The sequence below is a fragment of the Trichomonas vaginalis genome, chromosome I, assembly GCF_026262505.1.
Source record: "Trichomonas vaginalis G3 chromosome I, whole genome shotgun sequence".
NCBI classification, from domain to species: Eukaryota; Parabasalia; order Trichomonadida; family Trichomonadidae; genus Trichomonas; species Trichomonas vaginalis.
In genome coordinates, this window is record NC_067203.1 from 24,839,311 (window position 1) to 24,857,064 (window position 17,754).

Here is a 17,754-nt window from a genome sequence, read left to right on the forward strand (position 1 = left end):
TTTAATGTTTTCGCTAATGATTTCTTGTGATAAAAATTTGAGATAAAAATCCTGACAAATATAAATAGTCAAAATGAGTGGATTACGAAGTAGTACTTGATATCGATAGGCCATTCTGCATGGGTCCAGATAAGAACAAGGGCATTAACTATTCTTAACTTAAATCAAACTGATATCATCAATTAATTCATATAACAATCATGTAGAACTGTTATATATCATTCATATAATCAATTATAAATACATTTATCATCAAAATGATTGAACATATGAAAATTGCAAAACTATTTTGGAATCATCACTAATATGCATATCCAAACGAACTCTTAATACCATATTGAACGATACTTAATTGATGCTAAGTGAGAAATCGTATATTCAGAACTTTATAGACATTTTGATTCAAAGTGCAATAAAACATATATAAAAAATCTAAGGATATAATTCAAACGATTGATGTTCATTCAAGAACATATCTTTATTTAACAAAGAAGTTAAATGAATTGATTGGGTAAAAAGTTTTCATTGAATGCACATACTCTAACAAATCCATATGAATATTTAACCAAAAGTTATATTTATTATTGCCTCGAACTCCATACTATATTAATTGAGTGAGAAAAATGCTTTCATTATATACAAATACTTGAATAAATCCATTCAAAAATTTAACTAAACGAAGGTTAAATATCTTATTGCCTCGAACTCCATATATAAACTATCTCATTCGATAACCACTGGGTCTGAAATAAGAATGACATATCATAGAAGAGTTATAGTTCTAAAAATAATAAAAAAAATAATCAAAATATAAATAAAAATAATTTTAACAAGATCTTTGATGAGTATCCTTTGATACCCAGCAAGCGCAAGCTCTAAGGATTGCAGCGTTCTTCTTCATCCTTATGTCCTTCTTGCACTGCTCTATTTCCTCTCTCAGTCCGTTCTGCAAAGCAACAAATGCGGCAGTTTCATTCAATCCAAACCATTTCAATATTTTGAATGCGTTCCTTGGCTGATCAATTCCAGCAATAATTGTTCCGATAAACGAGTCCTCGAACTTATTACCAACGAGGATACTCGCGAGTGTCTCTGTCAACTGATTGGCCGACTCTACGTCCAATCTTGGTACGACATTTACCAAAAAGTTTCCGAGTTCTGTATTCGACAACTGACCGAAATGTGCTGCAGCTTCAATCATCACGTCTGTTGTATCTACTCCTAGAGCTTTGATCATAGCGAATGCTCTCGAGTACTCGTTGTTTTTCAGCAACGTTACGCACGCTTTTCCTTTATCCGCAGATGAAACCAATTGAACATTTCGTCCAACTTGTCTTTGATACTCCAAAATCACGGAAACATCGTTCAATGACTTCTGGTCGAAATGCAGGACACTTCCCGGTGGAAGAAGAACAGAACTGTCAACTGTGGATGATAATAATGTCATGGATGTCAAAGCGGTTTTAAGTGAAGTGACAAAATCTGACAATTCTTGTTTTGAGAGGTTTCTTTCGCCTGCGAAGAAATCTAATGAGCAGCTGCGGTCTAATGCCCATGAGGAGAGTATGAGAAGACAGTGGATGCAGGAATTGGAGTCAAATATGACTAATAATTCTTTCAAGAAGTTATAATCAACGTTGTTCAATGCGGAATCGAACAACTTGTGTAACGGATAGTAGCTGATCATCTCTGTAACTGCTTCTTTGACGTCTTTGCCTTGGTAATCGATGTTTTCGGAATATTTATCTGTATCATCGAAAGAAAGTAGCTCAAACTTGTTGGAAATCAATTTAACTTGGTTGGAAGCGTTGGAAATGTCTAAGAAAGGTAAATCTGAGGTCTTTGGTTTCTTGATTGAGATATGATTTGGTTTCCTCTTGAAAAGTTTGAGTTTTCCTTGTTGGCAATCGATTCTCATGAGGCTAGGATATGAAGAAACGTCGTTCGGAAGCTGGTAGATGTCGTCAAACAAATTAAATTTAATTGTTGGCGATTCGAAGAGACATTTAGTGTCTTCTCCATCACCGGAAGGAGATACACCGAGTAATGACATCATCTTGTTGATATTCGTCTTGTCAATGTCAATTCCGTATTCATAAAATGAATTTATCGCGTCAAAGAAGTCGTATTTGTTGGCAAACTCACATAGTTCTTGGAGATTGTCTGATTTGTACGACTGATTGTATTTTGCGAATAATCCATTTTCGGCTAATCCCAAAAGTGACAAAAGGAAGTTCCTCGATTTGAAATTTTCTTTTGCCATCTTTTGGAGTTTTCTGAGATCTAATATCATCTTTGATTCCGATTCCAATGAATTAATCGTGAAATCTTTGAGGATACTTGAAATCATTTCATCTGTCATTTCGTCGTTAAGGAGATCCAGGATCTTGCTATTGGATAATGCGTATGGTTTGCATTTAGCAAAGAGATCTTCTTGCTTGTAGTTCTTGGAAATATCTAATACGGCGTGGGGATCAGTCATTGTTGCAATTGAAACGATCATTGACATCAAGACGTCATCATTAAGGCCAGTAATGAAGTCTGAAAGGTTCTTGCATGATGGATTCATCTTTAATATCCATTCTTTTTCTTTTTCTCGGGAATTGAAGATATTCTTAGCTCTGATGATCAACAAAAGTTGGCTGAATCTCATGATGTTGTTAATCTTCGTTGTTTCGACGTTGTATTTGCTAAGATGCGAAAGACATTTATTATATACTTTGTCTGGGCTTTCAAGGATTCTATCTGAGTCGTATGAGATATCAAGCATCTCTTGCCACTCTTTGTTCGGAAATCTCTTATAGAATAAAATATTTGTGTTTGATGTTGGCGGAAATAGGGCCAATAATGTCTCATAGAGTGGTATTCTGTTCTCATTCTTGAATTTCTTAGTGATTTCTAGTATTTCAAGATGATATTTCTCCATATCATACATCAAACTCAAATCACAAAGGACAGAGCATGCTTCTTTCTCATCCATCTTCTTTATATTCTCAAGAAGTGTAGGAATAAGCGGCTCAAGGTCTTCCTCACCGCAGTAATCAAATGGATCCCCTAAAGTTTCAAAAACTTTCTTGGCACTTTTATCGTTCCTCTCAAATATTTCGAAATGTTTTGAACGAGCATTCAATTTTGTCATTGTCTTGCTTTCGAAGAACTGTGCGACATCGCGTGGTTCAAGACGTTCGTAGCTGTAAACAAGACCAGAAAGCGGCTCGTTTTTGACAAGATCGATGAGGAATGACTTGGAAACGTCGTTGGGACTGAGACTCTGATAGATATATTCTTCTACTTCGACACCAGTGTTCTCAAAGACCTTTAGAACGTTCTGGAGGGACTTTGTCGATTTAATTTTGCTGAAAATGAACTGTTCAGGGGATTCTTCAAGCATTCTCGATGAAGTCGTCAATAACTGCTTTACGTAATGCGAAAACATCATCAAATGTTCGGAATAAATTCCATCAAATTGCATTATTAAGTCATTTATCTTCTTCTTGAGTACAGAAGGACTCTCCGTGAAAGCTAGATCCGAAATATCAGGATACTTTTTCTCTTTTACAAAGATTTTTTCAATATATTTTTGTAAATCTGAATTTGTTACCAAAGTATTGCATCTTGAGAGTTGTCTGTGGGAGCATGCAAGATCTAAGATGGCTGTATCGCGTTGTTCAGCTGGAATTGTGACAGATACTTCTTTTGCCTTATCAATGGTGTAATCATCGACCAAATCCATTGGGAACTCGCGTGTAAGGAATATTGATGATTGTTTAGAATCATCATTTGGTAATTTGACATGATCGAAATAATTTTTGCGGAATATTGTTGAATAAGCTGTAGAAGGATATAATTCGAGTATATTCATGAGTTTGACGAGATTCTGTGGTGGGCAATTCTTGAAATAAGTATCATATGGATAAAACATAAGTCGAGATTTGAATTCTTTGAAAATCAACGAAGAAGCTTGAGCTTTTTTGATTGCAATTGATACGTATTTGTGAAGATCGCTATCGCTTGGTAGTTTAGACTGTAATTTTGTGAGAAAATCGAGTAAATCTTGGTATTCTACTTTCTTCAAAAATTTCGGAAGGAAAAGAAGTGAAAACAGATCGACAGCTATAGACTCTGGGAAGTCTTCAAGCTTATGGTCTGTAAGGAATGATTTTATGGCTCCATAGCTCTGAATAAAATCAAAATCTGTTTCCCAACTTTCTTTCGAGATATTTATGAACTCTGAGTCTCTCGTAAACGGAAGTATATTATCTGCGATGCACTCCGGCGTAATTATCTTTGGAATGGAGTTTTCTGTAACTGGAGACCAATCATCACCTAAACCAAGGACTTGGGCCAGAATAAGTTGGTTCTTTACTTTACGAGTGATAATGTGGTCTGGTAATTTGTTGAGTTGCTTTAACATTTGTGTCGTATTTAATTTGTCAATTTGAATTAAGAAATTTACGATGCCAAAAGTAGGGAAAACGCGACTGCAAGTTCTTCCTGCGATATCAACGAAATGCATTTTGTATCTTTGAGACTGATTCGCCAATACAATGGCATCTTCTTCAAAATAAGGATCAATTGCAGTAGAAAGTAGTTCTGCAGATTCAAGTTGATGTGATTCGAAGTTGCACATCAACCCTTCGTATAATTCCGATATGTTGACAGCTGTCTTACATCTTAAATCGAATAGTGCTTGAAAATTGAATGGAGTAATTGATATTGGGAAAGATGAGACGATGCGACCGATAAGATGAAGCGGGAATTTTTCACTTTGAGAGATTTTATCACATAATTCTAAACTGGCTCTGGTATGTATAGTTTTAAGTGTTTTGAAAAACTCAAATGGGAAATGCTTAACAAGGTCGAGTATTTGTTCGGGATCGTTCATGACTAGTTCCGATAATTCATTCGGATCAGAAAGTGCAGGATGACTTGCTGAGAAATCTAATGGAACTTCTGGTCTCTCCTTTGAGTCTGTAAGTCTATTTATGATGCATCTGACTGTCCAACGAAAGAGAATTTTCTTGACATCTTTAATTGGATCGTCACCGGGTAATTTCAGGAGGGGAGCAAGAATAGACATGAATTGTGGGTCGTTCTTCAAGAATAACAAGCTTTCTTCTATTTGCTTTAGAAGTAAATGCTTGTAAAATTCGACCCAGTCTTCCTCCATCATTTTTACTGAAATTTAAGTGGAAACAACATCACTTGATACTTCCTTATATTAATTCGATATTATTCGTATATTCTGACAAAATTTTGTAAACTTCTGAAATTTTTTTCATTTTTATGTTCAACAATGACATATTTTTCCTTCATTTCAGATGATTACACAGTATTAAATCAACATGTTGATTAGCTAGCAATTGTTTAATAGTATTCTTCTTTCTTCAAAATTGTTCAAATTCCTCAACTTATATTTATTTCAGAGAACTTATAGCAACATTATATTTGCATTGAACACAAAACGATAAATGAACTTTTCTATTCTTCAATGTGCTTTTTGTCAAAAAATGGCTTAGAAATATTCTTTCTAGGCAATCACTTACTTTACCTAAACCAACCATTAAGTTAAAATTATTTCCTCGACTTGTAAATTGTACTACTTGTTTCAATTTTATGCTTGTTTAATTCTAAACATAAATAAATATTTTATTTTCATTACAGACTTTAGAGATTAATCTTGAATGTAGTAAATATTAATATATAAGATGTTTTTGTATTAATTTTCATATAAAATATATACTGTTTGAATTTTTATCAGCTATTGTTTTGATTTGTCAAATTCCAGAATGTTGTAAGCACTGATACTAAGGGAAAATTGAGCCGCAAACTTACAATCCTCATTTAAAGAGTTTTGAAAAATTATCAATGAAAAATATCTCATTTTCACATATTTGTGGTAAGAACTAGAATCTCGAGTAAAAATATGTGAGATTAGATTATCTTATTTTTCTAAAAATTTCCAAATTTTTTTCAAATTTTAATTTTTCATTTTCAACTGCTCAATTTTGTTATTGATTTTTTATTTTATATAAAAAATTTGGAATTTTATTAACTTGAAGTATATCTCCTCTCCACAGTTAGATGCAAATTTTCGGGAAATTGATTACTTTTTCTCAGAAAATATAATATCATTCAATAATCCATCGAGTACACCAAAATTAACCTACGAGAAAACATCTTTCAGACATCAACATACAAATCTAGGCTCATGTAACTTTAGAATAATTTCTGCTTCATTTTTCAAAAAGTTCTTTGCACTTGATTAATGCAACTTTTCACTCAGTTCGTTTTTATTACCGTCAGACATCTTAGTGCATTAATAAAATATTATCCAGCAGTGGATATCAACTAATTACTTGTTTAATTTATTTTGTATTATATATTCCCTCAACAATACGCAGTAATCCAGCAAAATATCTATTCCACAGGAACTTGAAGCTCATCTTTCCCTTTTACAAGAAAAAATCTAATTTATACAGATTTTGTAGATTTTCCTTATTATAACATTAATTTATATAGCACAAAGTTTTGATGCAACAAATGGCACTCATTTTTACATCGTATTTACCCCCATCTACAAATTTTGTAATATTTTTTCGATTTTGTTATGTTTCTATGCTCTTTAAGCTAGTTAAGTTTCTTATTTCTGTATTCTATTACGTTATCTCTATTGTAAAAAGTATAATTACCACGAGATTGTTTTTTTATTATTTGAATTAGCTTGTTGAAGCTTCAAACCTTATTAAACATACTCATAAAATCGCATTCTTTTTATTATATAATAATACTCGATTACAAATAAAATTGTTTTAGGAACATCCCCCTGAATAAAATAAATTTTTAATTCATAATGAATGAGATTATTCAGAACTATACTTATGCTTTGTTGGCAGCATTACTATACACTGCACTTAGGACATTTACCCAGTGGATTATGGTGTTCAGAAGACCTCAAATTCGCCTGAAATTAGATAAGCTTCAAGAACTTGAAGCCGAAATTGATGAACATGAGGCAAATGAACGCAAAAGGCCAGAAAATCCAGAAAGAAAAGTTCCAAAACGTATTCAAAAAATACAATTAGAAATTGATCAATTAAAAGTTGAAATTCAGCGATCAACAATGTTCATCAATACTGCCTTATCACTTTCATCATTAATATTCAGCTATATAATCGGATCTTTCTTCGAAAACAAAGTCTGCATTAAATTCCCATTCTCAGTAATATATCCACTTAACAAAATGACCCACAAAGGTCTGGATGGTGAGGACTATACAGAAGGATCTTTTTCATCAGTATTCTTTTTGATGAATTTATGGACCAATGAATTTGTTGTTAAACTACTTAATTTCAAGCTTCCATCCAGCGGAATGTTCCCTAATATAATGAATCAAATGCCAATGCAGATGGGTCATTAATTATAGAGTTTTCCCATTTTGATTTTATTTTTATAAAGTATATAGCTTATAATATCATCTATGAGTTTAACATTTTAATGGATTTTTACAGACTTTCCAAATTTCAAAGATTTCTAAATTTATCAAAATATTATTTTTAACTTTATACTGATAAATGAAATCTAGAGCATAAATTGGAAGGCTGGATCAATGCATTTGTTTGTTTGAAGCAAATGATCTCTAAAAAGAACTTGAAATAAGAATATTTTATGAACTTTTTGAAAATTCTAAAATAAATGGAATTTTAGATACATTGTAATATATTTATTAAACGCTTTTTAATTTGCCATTTCCTTATCGAGGAATTTCTTGTTGGCAAAGCAGACCCACCACTTATCAGCCTCTGGGCCAAGGGAGAAGATTCTAGCGAGGAGTCTGTTGCCCATCTCGATACGGAGCTTCTTGAAGTACTCACGAAGCTGAGTCTTTTGATTATCAGCTGGAGCTGTAACATATGAATCAATTATGAAGCCGCCCTCGCCTGGGATTGGGAATGGCTTTAAGTTCCAGCCATCGAGTTCAAGCTGGCATTTTTGCTTGTTAGTCTTATTTTTAGCAATGAACTTCAAACATTTCATTCCGTAGAATGTGAGATAAATGATGAGACGGTCAGCACCTGTCTTAGCTGGGAAATCGCGCATGAAAATATTTGTGCGGAAGTGGTAGATAGCTTCATCAACGATATCAAATTGTGGTCCGTTGTTTGTTTTGACTGTATCACGGAGCTGAAGAATTGGAAGGCCACTGATCATTTGGGCATTAACGGTTCCGAAAGCGGAAATCTTAGAGTTCGGATTTGCCTCGGTTGGGTACCCGCTCATTTATGACGATAGTTCTTTCTATCGTCTTCACCTCACAGACATTCAGAATGTGGCTTTCATTGTCATATTAACTTGAAAGTTATAAAAAATGAAAATAAAATAATTCATCACTCTAGCTAACAATTCAGATTGACATTGGACCAACAATTTTTTTGATAATAAATTTGCATTCGCTATAATGATAATGCAAAATGAAAATCACATATAAATTATGCATGGAAAATAAATGTCTTATCTTGATACTGCTAAAATTTGCCAAATTACCATAAATTTAATTATTATCAAATTAAATGAAATGATAAGTTCAGTTATTCATTGAATATATAAGTAATCATAGTTTCATTATCTAATTTTGAAACTTCGTATAATTTAGAAAATAGTCATCGGGATAACCTAATTGGTGCAATTTATATACATGTATTAGACAAAATCACACTTTTGATAAGAAAAACAGAATGACGACTTTTTTCTCAATTGAAAATTTTTCCGATAGATATCTTCATATGTTAATGTATATTTGAAATGATATTACCATTTCAGCCAATATAATTTTTTTTAGATTTTTGAATTAAAATCGCACCCGATAAGAACTTTTTAAATGCTCTCTTTCCTGACAATTGCTTTTTATCCTGAGTTTTCTAGATGGGTACAAGGGCATACCGGAATCGGCTTTGATGGTGCCACAAGTGACCATCATAATGTTGTCATATTTTATAATAGACTTATTCATAAAGGCGACGGAATTTATGAATAGGGTACCCTATTTATGAACAGTTAGAATTTGGAAAAACCGTCGCAAGTATGAAAACCCTAAATATGGAAAAACCATCAAAAGTATGAACAGGTAGGTGATCGGAATCTTCATATTTTTTATTTGGAATTTCCAAACAAAAGTTGTTTCGAAATTCCAATCAATTTGGAATTTAGAAACAAGGATCTAATAATCAATTATGTATGGAAATTAGAAATAATCCATATACTATATGCTATTGTTTTTCACTTTTTTCTAAAAAATCTTCTAAATTAATTTAGATTTTATTAATTTTTAGACTAAATGCAAATACACTTGAATAATTTCTGTAATTATTGAAGAAGGCTTAAACTTATATCTTAACTTAAATTCATGAATATTCTTATTTCTAATTTCTTTTTCCATTTGGCAAATAAAGGGTTATCCACACTTGTCAACTTATTTATGAATAAACATTGGAGTTTATAAATTCCAAATTGATTGGAATTTCGAAACAACTTTTGTTTGGAAATTCCAAATAAAAAATATGAAGATTCCGATCACCTACCTGTTCATACTTTTGACGGTTTTTCCATATTTAGGGTTTTCATACTTGCGACGGTTTTTCCAAATTCTAACTGTTCATAAATAGGGTACCCTATTCATAAATTCCGTCGCCTTTATGAATAGGTCTAATCTCGACGGGTTTAATATGGTAACAGGAAGTGAAAGTATGAAAAGCTGCAAGAGAATTTTCTGGAAAAAATATGATTGCAAGCGTTGGACTGAATATTACTACGGTGCTATTCCAAAGATACTCGTTAATCAAGGAAGTATAACAGCTAATTCCGGTGGAGGCGTGTTAAGATGGATGGTTGCACAGGTTCCAAACAACTGTGATTCTTACGATTATATTCAGATAAATGGAAATTCCGAAAGTTCACATATTTTTAATCCGTTGAGAGTTGAAAGCAATAAACGTCATTGTATGTTCTTTGGTTCTAATTCTAACCATAGCTTCACATTATACAAGAGCAAGTTATCACCTGGAAAGTTATTTGTCGAAAACCTTAATATTCCGAATTCAACAGTCGAAGTTACAGAGAATAATATGACAATTGATGACTGGAACAATATTTTCCTTTTCTATGAGAAGAATGAATCCGATACACACTCCGTTGTCGGTGTTCAAAGTTTCAACAAGACAAGCAACGAGACAGTCTACAGTAACTTCTGGAGAACATCAGAAAGAGTTATCGAAGTCAAAAAGATCCCATTCGAATATAACGCTAAGTTTGGTTACAACTCAATAGAACTTGATAACGAGACATTCACATACATCCTGTTCCCAGATGGAAACCAAGTATTTGCAACCTTCATCAACACTCAAGATATCTTCTTTGACAATGGTCAGAAACTGAATGAAGTCCTCACAATCAACAACAATACATACATTGGCTTGAAACCGAAGAATCCGGTTCAACTCGAGTTTTATGTTACAGAAACAAACAACGAGTGTGAGACGGTTGATGCGATGATCAATGGTGCAGACAAACAAGCGGTTTTCGATTCTTCAAACCTCGGAATCAACAGGAAACATTGTCTCATTCTAGCATCGAAATACGATATGGACTACACATTATACTACAGTTCAGACATGAATCGAAATAATGTTGTCTACATCAGAGATATAAATCAAAATTCAATAGAACACAATCTTCATGAACACAGAATACATAATATTTCGAAAACAAATTTTTCATTGGTTGTTCTAAACAATATCGACAACACAGGCAAGTTCGGCATCTATACTTGCAAATTTTCATCATCTTCAGTTTCAACAGAAGGACTGATGACAGGATTGTTCTTCGGTAACATCGAACACTCAATTTCACCTAATATCCAAATGAAGAATCTCTACATTGCAAACTTTGATAAACACACTTTGAACATTTCTAACACTGAAGATACAATCATTGACTTCCACAGTAAGGAAGGATTCAAATCTACAATCATCATATTCAACAAACAATACTTCATCAGTCAAAACGAAGTTTATGACATTCAACGACCATTGTTTGTTCGATCTTCATCAGGATATCACATCTTGTATTTCAAATTGATCCTCGTTGAATATGGTTGCAAGAATTCATACATCATCAATGGCAATGGTACATCATATTTTGTCAATCTCCAACAGACAGATGGTTTAATTTGCATGCACTTCGTTTCATATTCTGATTCTCGTATCACTGTTTTCGATCCAGAAGATGTTGATTTGATCAGATACGGAAACAACTACATGATCGATAATTCATATTCAATTGAACGAGGTGTCACACTTCGAATCAACAATACTCAACGAATCAACTCAATTGCAGGTGTTGCAAGCATCGAAGCGATAGAATCGAATCCAGAAGAATTTTCAATAGGAATCTTTAACAAACAATTTGATATCTCAACATATCCAAAAACAACAATACATGAATCAAGAGAAGGTTTTAACGAAATTGACATTCAAAAAGATGAACTTGTTATTTTATCATCAAACTGTGAATATTATCAAAACATGATTCTTTATCTCAAATCAACAAATTCACTTCGAGAAATTAATATCAATTTAGAACAAAAGATTAGAAACAGAAAATCAGTCTACATTCAAACAACCGATGCAAATTGCACAATTATCTATTACTTTTCAAAATTTGACAATGATTGCTACTCATTCAACATGGTAAGTGATAAAATTAATCAACAATACTTCATGATTGCAGAACCAAACAAAAGACACTGCATAGCAATGATTTCGACAAACGAAACGGATATGATATTTTACACAGAAGATCAAGTTACAAAAGTTGATACAATCAGAGAATATGAAAAACAAACATTTAAATACATTGAATTCACTTCAAATAATGAAACATATATCATGATCAAAGAAACATCTATCATCGGAAATGAATATGTATCAAACTCTGACAATATATATTCAGAAGTCAAACAACTTCATGAAATCAGTGGAGATTATTATATTGCACATCCAGGATATAACAATGTCTCTTTGTCTAAGACGAGTATTATCTATCCAAAAGAAACAGGTTTCAAAGTTTTTGTTGTATTTGACACAGAGTCAGATGTTCATTTCATCAAGAGCAACAAGACTGATATTATTTCAGAATTGGATGAAACTCTCGATGTCGAAACACAAGATTCATCAATCAAATTCTATCTTTTAGTTCTTCCGGATGGTGATTATTCATATAATTTCAGTTTCAAACCTAAATACAGTCAAGTTTACTGGAACACATCAACAGTTGAGTCAAATAAGAAACACATCTTAGTTTTGTTTGGAGATCTCAATTATAATGATAAACAAGTTATCCGAACTCCAGAATTTCCTCAAGATGAAACATTTAATGTATATGAATCATGCATATTCGGTTTCAACAAAACAGAGATAAGTAATACAATGAAAACATTGAGAACAGACTGTCTTATAATTGAATATATTTCATCATCAACAAAGAGATCTGGTATTGTTGGTATTTATGATATTGGTTTCATCTCACCAAATTGTCGATCTTATGACAAAATTCTCTCATATGATGAAAATCATAAATTTGATGGATTCATCGATCCAGTCAAAGTGCCAATATTCACAGATTTGATATATGGTCCTAATTCATACAGAGATTCAAAATTTAAGACACTTGTGATCACATATGAACATGATGATAATTTCAATCATTTTCTATACTTCAATGATGAAAAGAATCTCATGAAATGTGATCATTCTCCAATTTCGAAAATGATTCATTCGGATAAAACATTTGTCATCAAATCAGTTTCAGATTATTACAACGATACAATCTATCATCTTAAAATGGACAAAGACTGTGACACAATTGATTTACTTTTCAATCAATAGGGTAATCATTTCACAGTTGATCCTCTCCACTACAAACCGAATAAGAAGTATTGCATTGCAACATTAACAAACGAGAAAACAGAAATCACGTTAAAGAAGTACGATTATTCAGATTCAAGTTACAGCATGTTTTTCTCAGATACATTCAACATGGAAGAATCGTTTGAAATTAATGAAACAAATCACAAATACAAATTCTATTCAATGATAAAGATCATTACAAAGAATAATTGTATTTTCCCATATTGTGGAATTATATTTGAAGAAAAATCTAATTCAACACAGCCAAATATATATCATTGCAATGGATTCAATCATTTGTTTGAAGAAAGGTCTCTCGTTTGCCAGCTTTTCGTTTCACAGTTAGGATATAACTCATTTAGTCTTCAGAATTATGAAGCAACAACAATCAAAGTTTCCAAATCAGATAAATTCAACACATTTGTTGTTTTCCACTCAATACAATACACCAATGAATCATCAAGAAGAATCATTTCAAGTTGTGTCATGAATCCAGATTTCATATCAGTTTTGTGTGGTAAACACGACATTGAGTTCACAGTGTATCAATTAGCTAAAGATTGTATCATTAAATACAATGTGAATTATTTCAATGATTTATATTTCACAAATTCAGAAACATCAGAAAACAGTACATATTGTGTCATCCATTTAGGAACAAGTGATATGACAACAGTTTTATTCAAAGATTCAAAAACATCTGATTTGAATTCATTTTCATATTATGATTCATTTTCTATGGAATCAACACCAGTTATTATCAATGATGAATTCACAACAATTGAAGACAAGAAATCATTTATTCTTGAATACAAAGTTGGTGAAGGCAATCCATATGGTCATGTTGGTATCACACACAACACCAATATATATTCATGATAAATTCGACTATCCTGAAAAAATCAAGGATCCAGAATCAAAAGAAAATCCAAATGAAACAAGCACAAATACTGACGAAACAAATACAAATACTGATGAAACAAACACGAATACTAATGAAACAAACACAAATACTAATGAAACAAATACAAATACTGATGAAACAAATGAAAAAACATCAAATCATGATATTTCCATTTCAGCAAAATTTGGAAGAAATGCTGTAAAAATTTCAAAATATGATGTGACAAATGTTATTACTCCAGTATCATCTGGTAAAAATGTGTTTGTTGCTTTCTTGAACTATAATGAATTCACTTTCCCAGGAATGGATGACATCAGAGAGGTTATTATGCCAAAGGGATCATTCAAAGTGAAAAGCAACAAAGATAGCGGAATTCTCGAATTCGTTGTCTTTGCTCTTGAAAAAGGTGAATCAACATTAGATTTCATCATCAACCAAGACAAGAAACAATATCTTATTGACACTGGATACAAATATTTCATCTCAAATCACTTAGTTGTTTTCATTGGATCAGATGAATATGACGTTACATCATATATTTCATATCAAATCTCAAACAACGAAAACTTCCAGACAGAGATATACTTGTCATACACGATGGATGATAATCCAGACATAATTAAAGGATCAAAATCGTTACATAACATCGGATTTGCAATTTTTAGGATTATTTCTAATGATGTTTATAAGAACTCATTCATTGGAATATCATCTATCACAACACAAAAGCAAATTGATAAATCTCATATAAGCGGTAATTTCCATGTTTCTGCATATCCTCATATTTTCACAAATTCAACATCACTTTCTTCACACGTTTCATTACGACCAGAGATTTTCAATCCAAGAGTTTCGATAGTGAGTGAGATGAGTACAGTCAAGATCAGTCGAAATTCATTGATCATATTCGATCCATCAATCGGAGAAGATTATTTCATCACAGCAGTTTCCAACGGCGTCAAAATCAATTTGACAGAGAAGAAGACACAAGCAATTGTCACAAAGAAAGAAACAGAGATCAGTGTCAAAATCATCAAGAAAGACACAATCAACAGGATTCCTATGAACATATACAAACTCGACTATCTTCAAGAGAAATGCAACAGAATGATTATCTCCGGTGGATCAGAAGACATCACATTGTGCAGTAAAAACATGAGCAAATCAATGAAATGCACACATGTTATCTCTAAAGATAACAAAACATGCATCTTCAAATCATTCAGTTCTAAGTATTCTAGATCAGAAATTAAATCAAATAAAATCAACATTGTCGAAATGTTTACACCAGATGGAACACCAATCAAGCAATCTATGGCAGATTCAAATCTCTCAATCAGTTCATATTTTGTTTCTGTCATCAATCCACCAGAAGACATCGACGAACAAGATTTCTACTTCACTGCGAATATGAAGAACCAAAACAACGAAATCGAATCTCCATATCGTATTGAGAGTGATGAAATATATGAATTCGAAGTCAAATCAAACCCTGGCATTATTGCTGGCTGGACAATCTTCTCTATATTCGTTATTGCTGCTATTTTAATAATTTATTCTATTTATACACAGACCAAGAAAGCTCAAGTTGCTAGTGATGATTACAGCGCTTCATCACTAGAAAGTTCAACAAGTCTTTCAGATGCTACAATTCTGTGATTCCTATTGATATTATTAGTAACATCCATTTAAAGTATCAATTAGAATATATTGAATATTTTAACATGATTTGTACCTTTTTAAAATCAAGTCAATGGACATGTTTTCCTTGTGACCGAATGCATTATATTTGAGTATATGCATTTTATAGTGACATTTTTCCCCAAAGGGATGCATTCGATAATAAAAGAAATAATAAAATGATATATCAATAGTATAATTAAAATATGAAATGAATTGCTTTTAAAAGAAGTTTTTGGATTGACTTTATCTGAATGGGCTTTACAGGGAATTCTAGTGAATAAAATTGAGAAATATTTAATAAAATATTGTCATGCGATATAATATATTTCATATTTCTTTCCTGCATTTGCTAAAAATGAAGCAAATATCAAAGAATAATAGCATTTTCATTCAAATACTAGCTTTAAAACATTTTCATGTAGTATTTAAATTATTGCCATAATTTATTAAAATAATTTTAGAACCCAAAATACCTCCCAACGAACACACAATACACAAGCATGATTTATGCATATTAAATATTGTTTACTTGATACTACGACTTTTTATCAATTAAGGTAGGTTAAAATAATCGCTGCTAAAACTATCGTTCGTAACACTCTCAATTTTGTATCGTTACGGGCCGGAGCGCCTGTGAATTTTGCCGATTTCAAAATAAATAAACTTTACATTTGTAAACACTTTACAACACATAAAGTCCTCAAATTTGAGAGTGTTAATGTCAAAATTTCGTGTTTCGAGTGATTTTACCTACCTTATTTAGATCTTGATTTTTTATAAAAACTCCCTTAATAATTATTGTAAACATAATATTTATATATATATATAAATATGAAAAATATAGGGATTTATTGACTTTTGAATTGTGAATGTTTGAAATGTCTCAAATATATTAACGACATTGCGGATGTTAACTTTGGAAGGACCCCTCAGAGCTCTAGCCAAATTTTTAATTTTTATAATGAAGAAAAGTTTACTTTGAACGAAAAAATGGAACCACTCTACTATGGAAAGTTGCAAACCATGCTGTTTTTGCATTATACTATGTAAAATCTATGAGCATTGATTGATTAATTTAGTAATTCTTTGGATTTATTCTATCTAAACCATTATAATTGCAATTTCTAGTAAATTTATTGCTTTTTTTGGTTACTGAAAAATCTGAAAATTAATTACGACTTTTCAGACAAAAATTTGCGACTTTGTACTCAATTTTTTCCCCATTCAACATTTTCAAATGATGTTTCATTGTATGTTATGCTTAGTAAGTTCAGAGTTTATTGGCTATAAATCTAAGTACATTGATGGCAGAACAGATGTTCAATTCGGAAATACTACTGAAGGACATAAAAAGTTGTCATCTTTTATAATAATGAAGGTTTCAAAATGGTTACAGGAAGCTTTATACAGAAATCATGCAAAAGAATACTTTGGAAAAGATACAACTGCAAACACTCAACTAAATACGAATACGATGCAATCCCTAAGGTTTTAGAGAACAAGGATCATATTATCGCAAAGGCTGATAATAAAATGCTAAAGTGGATGGAATTCAATGTTCCAGAGTCATGCCAAACTTTCGATTATTACATGATCAAAGGAAACTCTAAAGATTCATACATCTTTGATCCTTCAAAGTTAGAGAAAGGGAAGCGTCATTGTATGTTCTTTGGATCACAAACAAAGCACAACTTTGTTGTCTACAAGAGCAATGAATCATTTGGCAATCTCCTCGTTGAGAACATGAACATTCCAAACACTGCTACAAAAGTTACAGAAGAAACGTATACAATTAATGGTTGGAATAATCTTTATCTTTATTATGAACCAGATGAGAAAGATAACAAACCAATTGTTGGTATTAAGAAGTTCACAACTCATGACGATTATGATTTCTGGAGTTCTAAGCAAAACACGAAAAATGTTAAAGAAATTACTCAATAAACTATTATATGTTTAAATAACACTTATGAATATCTTTTCGTAAATTTTAATATATTTTCATAAGTGATGTTGGGCAAATTTGTCCCGTACTCATCATAATATTCAAGTTGGTGTGAGTTTTATACATATACTAAACAGAATCACACTTTTGTTAATAAAAACAAAAGAACGACTTTCGCCTCAAAGCACATAACAAAAAATTTTCCGATAAATTTTTAAACTAAATACAATATATCAAGCAATAATTTCTTTAATTATTAT

General features: G+C 31.8%; 7 protein-coding genes across 7 annotated transcripts; 5 read left to right on the top strand and 2 right to left on the bottom strand.

Annotated features, from left to right (window-relative positions):
• Positions 1-819: 819 nt before the first annotated feature.
• On the bottom strand, positions 820-5,177 carry TVAGG3_1045560 (uncharacterized protein; the record flags this gene model as incomplete). Its single annotated transcript, XM_001584363.1, has 1 exon — positions 827-5,173. The coding sequence occupies one exon, from the start codon at positions 5,171-5,173 to the stop codon at positions 827-829; it is 4,347 nt and encodes a 1,448-aa protein (XP_001584413.1).
• Positions 5,178-6,853: 1,676 nt separating this feature from the next.
• Positions 6,854-7,420, top strand: TVAGG3_1045570 (PNAS-related family; the record flags this gene model as incomplete). Its single annotated transcript, XM_001584364.1, has 1 exon — positions 6,854-7,420. The coding sequence occupies one exon, from the start codon at positions 6,854-6,856 to the stop codon at positions 7,418-7,420; it is 567 nt and encodes a 188-aa protein (XP_001584414.1).
• A 279-nt stretch (positions 7,421-7,699) lies between these two features.
• Positions 7,700-8,284, bottom strand: TVAGG3_1045580 (Arp2/3 complex-mediated actin nucleation; the record flags this gene model as incomplete). Its single annotated transcript, XM_001584365.2, has 1 exon — positions 7,738-8,280. The coding sequence occupies one exon, from the start codon at positions 8,278-8,280 to the stop codon at positions 7,738-7,740; it is 543 nt and encodes a 180-aa protein (XP_001584415.1).
• A 1,714-nt stretch (positions 8,285-9,998) lies between these two features.
• TVAGG3_1045590 (uncharacterized protein) lies at positions 9,999-11,508 on the top strand (the record flags this gene model as incomplete). The annotated part of the gene is made up of 1 exon (XM_001584366.2): positions 9,999-11,508. A coding segment is annotated over one exon (1,510 nt), but the record flags the coding sequence as incomplete, so codon positions are not given.
• Positions 11,509-13,091: 1,583 nt separating this feature from the next.
• Positions 13,092-13,841, top strand: TVAGG3_1045600 (uncharacterized protein; the record flags this gene model as incomplete). Its single annotated transcript, XM_001584367.1, has 1 exon — positions 13,092-13,841. One exon carries the CDS (start codon positions 13,092-13,094, stop codon positions 13,839-13,841), a length of 750 nt encoding a protein of 249 aa, XP_001584417.1.
• Positions 13,842-14,169: 328 nt separating this feature from the next.
• Positions 14,170-15,525, top strand: TVAGG3_1045610 (uncharacterized protein; the record flags this gene model as incomplete). Its single annotated transcript, XM_001584368.1, has 1 exon — positions 14,170-15,525. The coding sequence occupies one exon, from the start codon at positions 14,170-14,172 to the stop codon at positions 15,523-15,525; it is 1,356 nt and encodes a 451-aa protein (XP_001584418.1).
• Positions 15,526-16,935: 1,410 nt separating this feature from the next.
• TVAGG3_1045620 (uncharacterized protein) lies at positions 16,936-17,493 on the top strand (the record flags this gene model as incomplete). The annotated part of the gene is made up of 1 exon (XM_001584369.1): positions 16,936-17,493. One exon carries the CDS (start codon positions 16,936-16,938, stop codon positions 17,491-17,493), a length of 558 nt encoding a protein of 185 aa, XP_001584419.1.
• Positions 17,494-17,754: the final 261 nt, after the last annotated feature.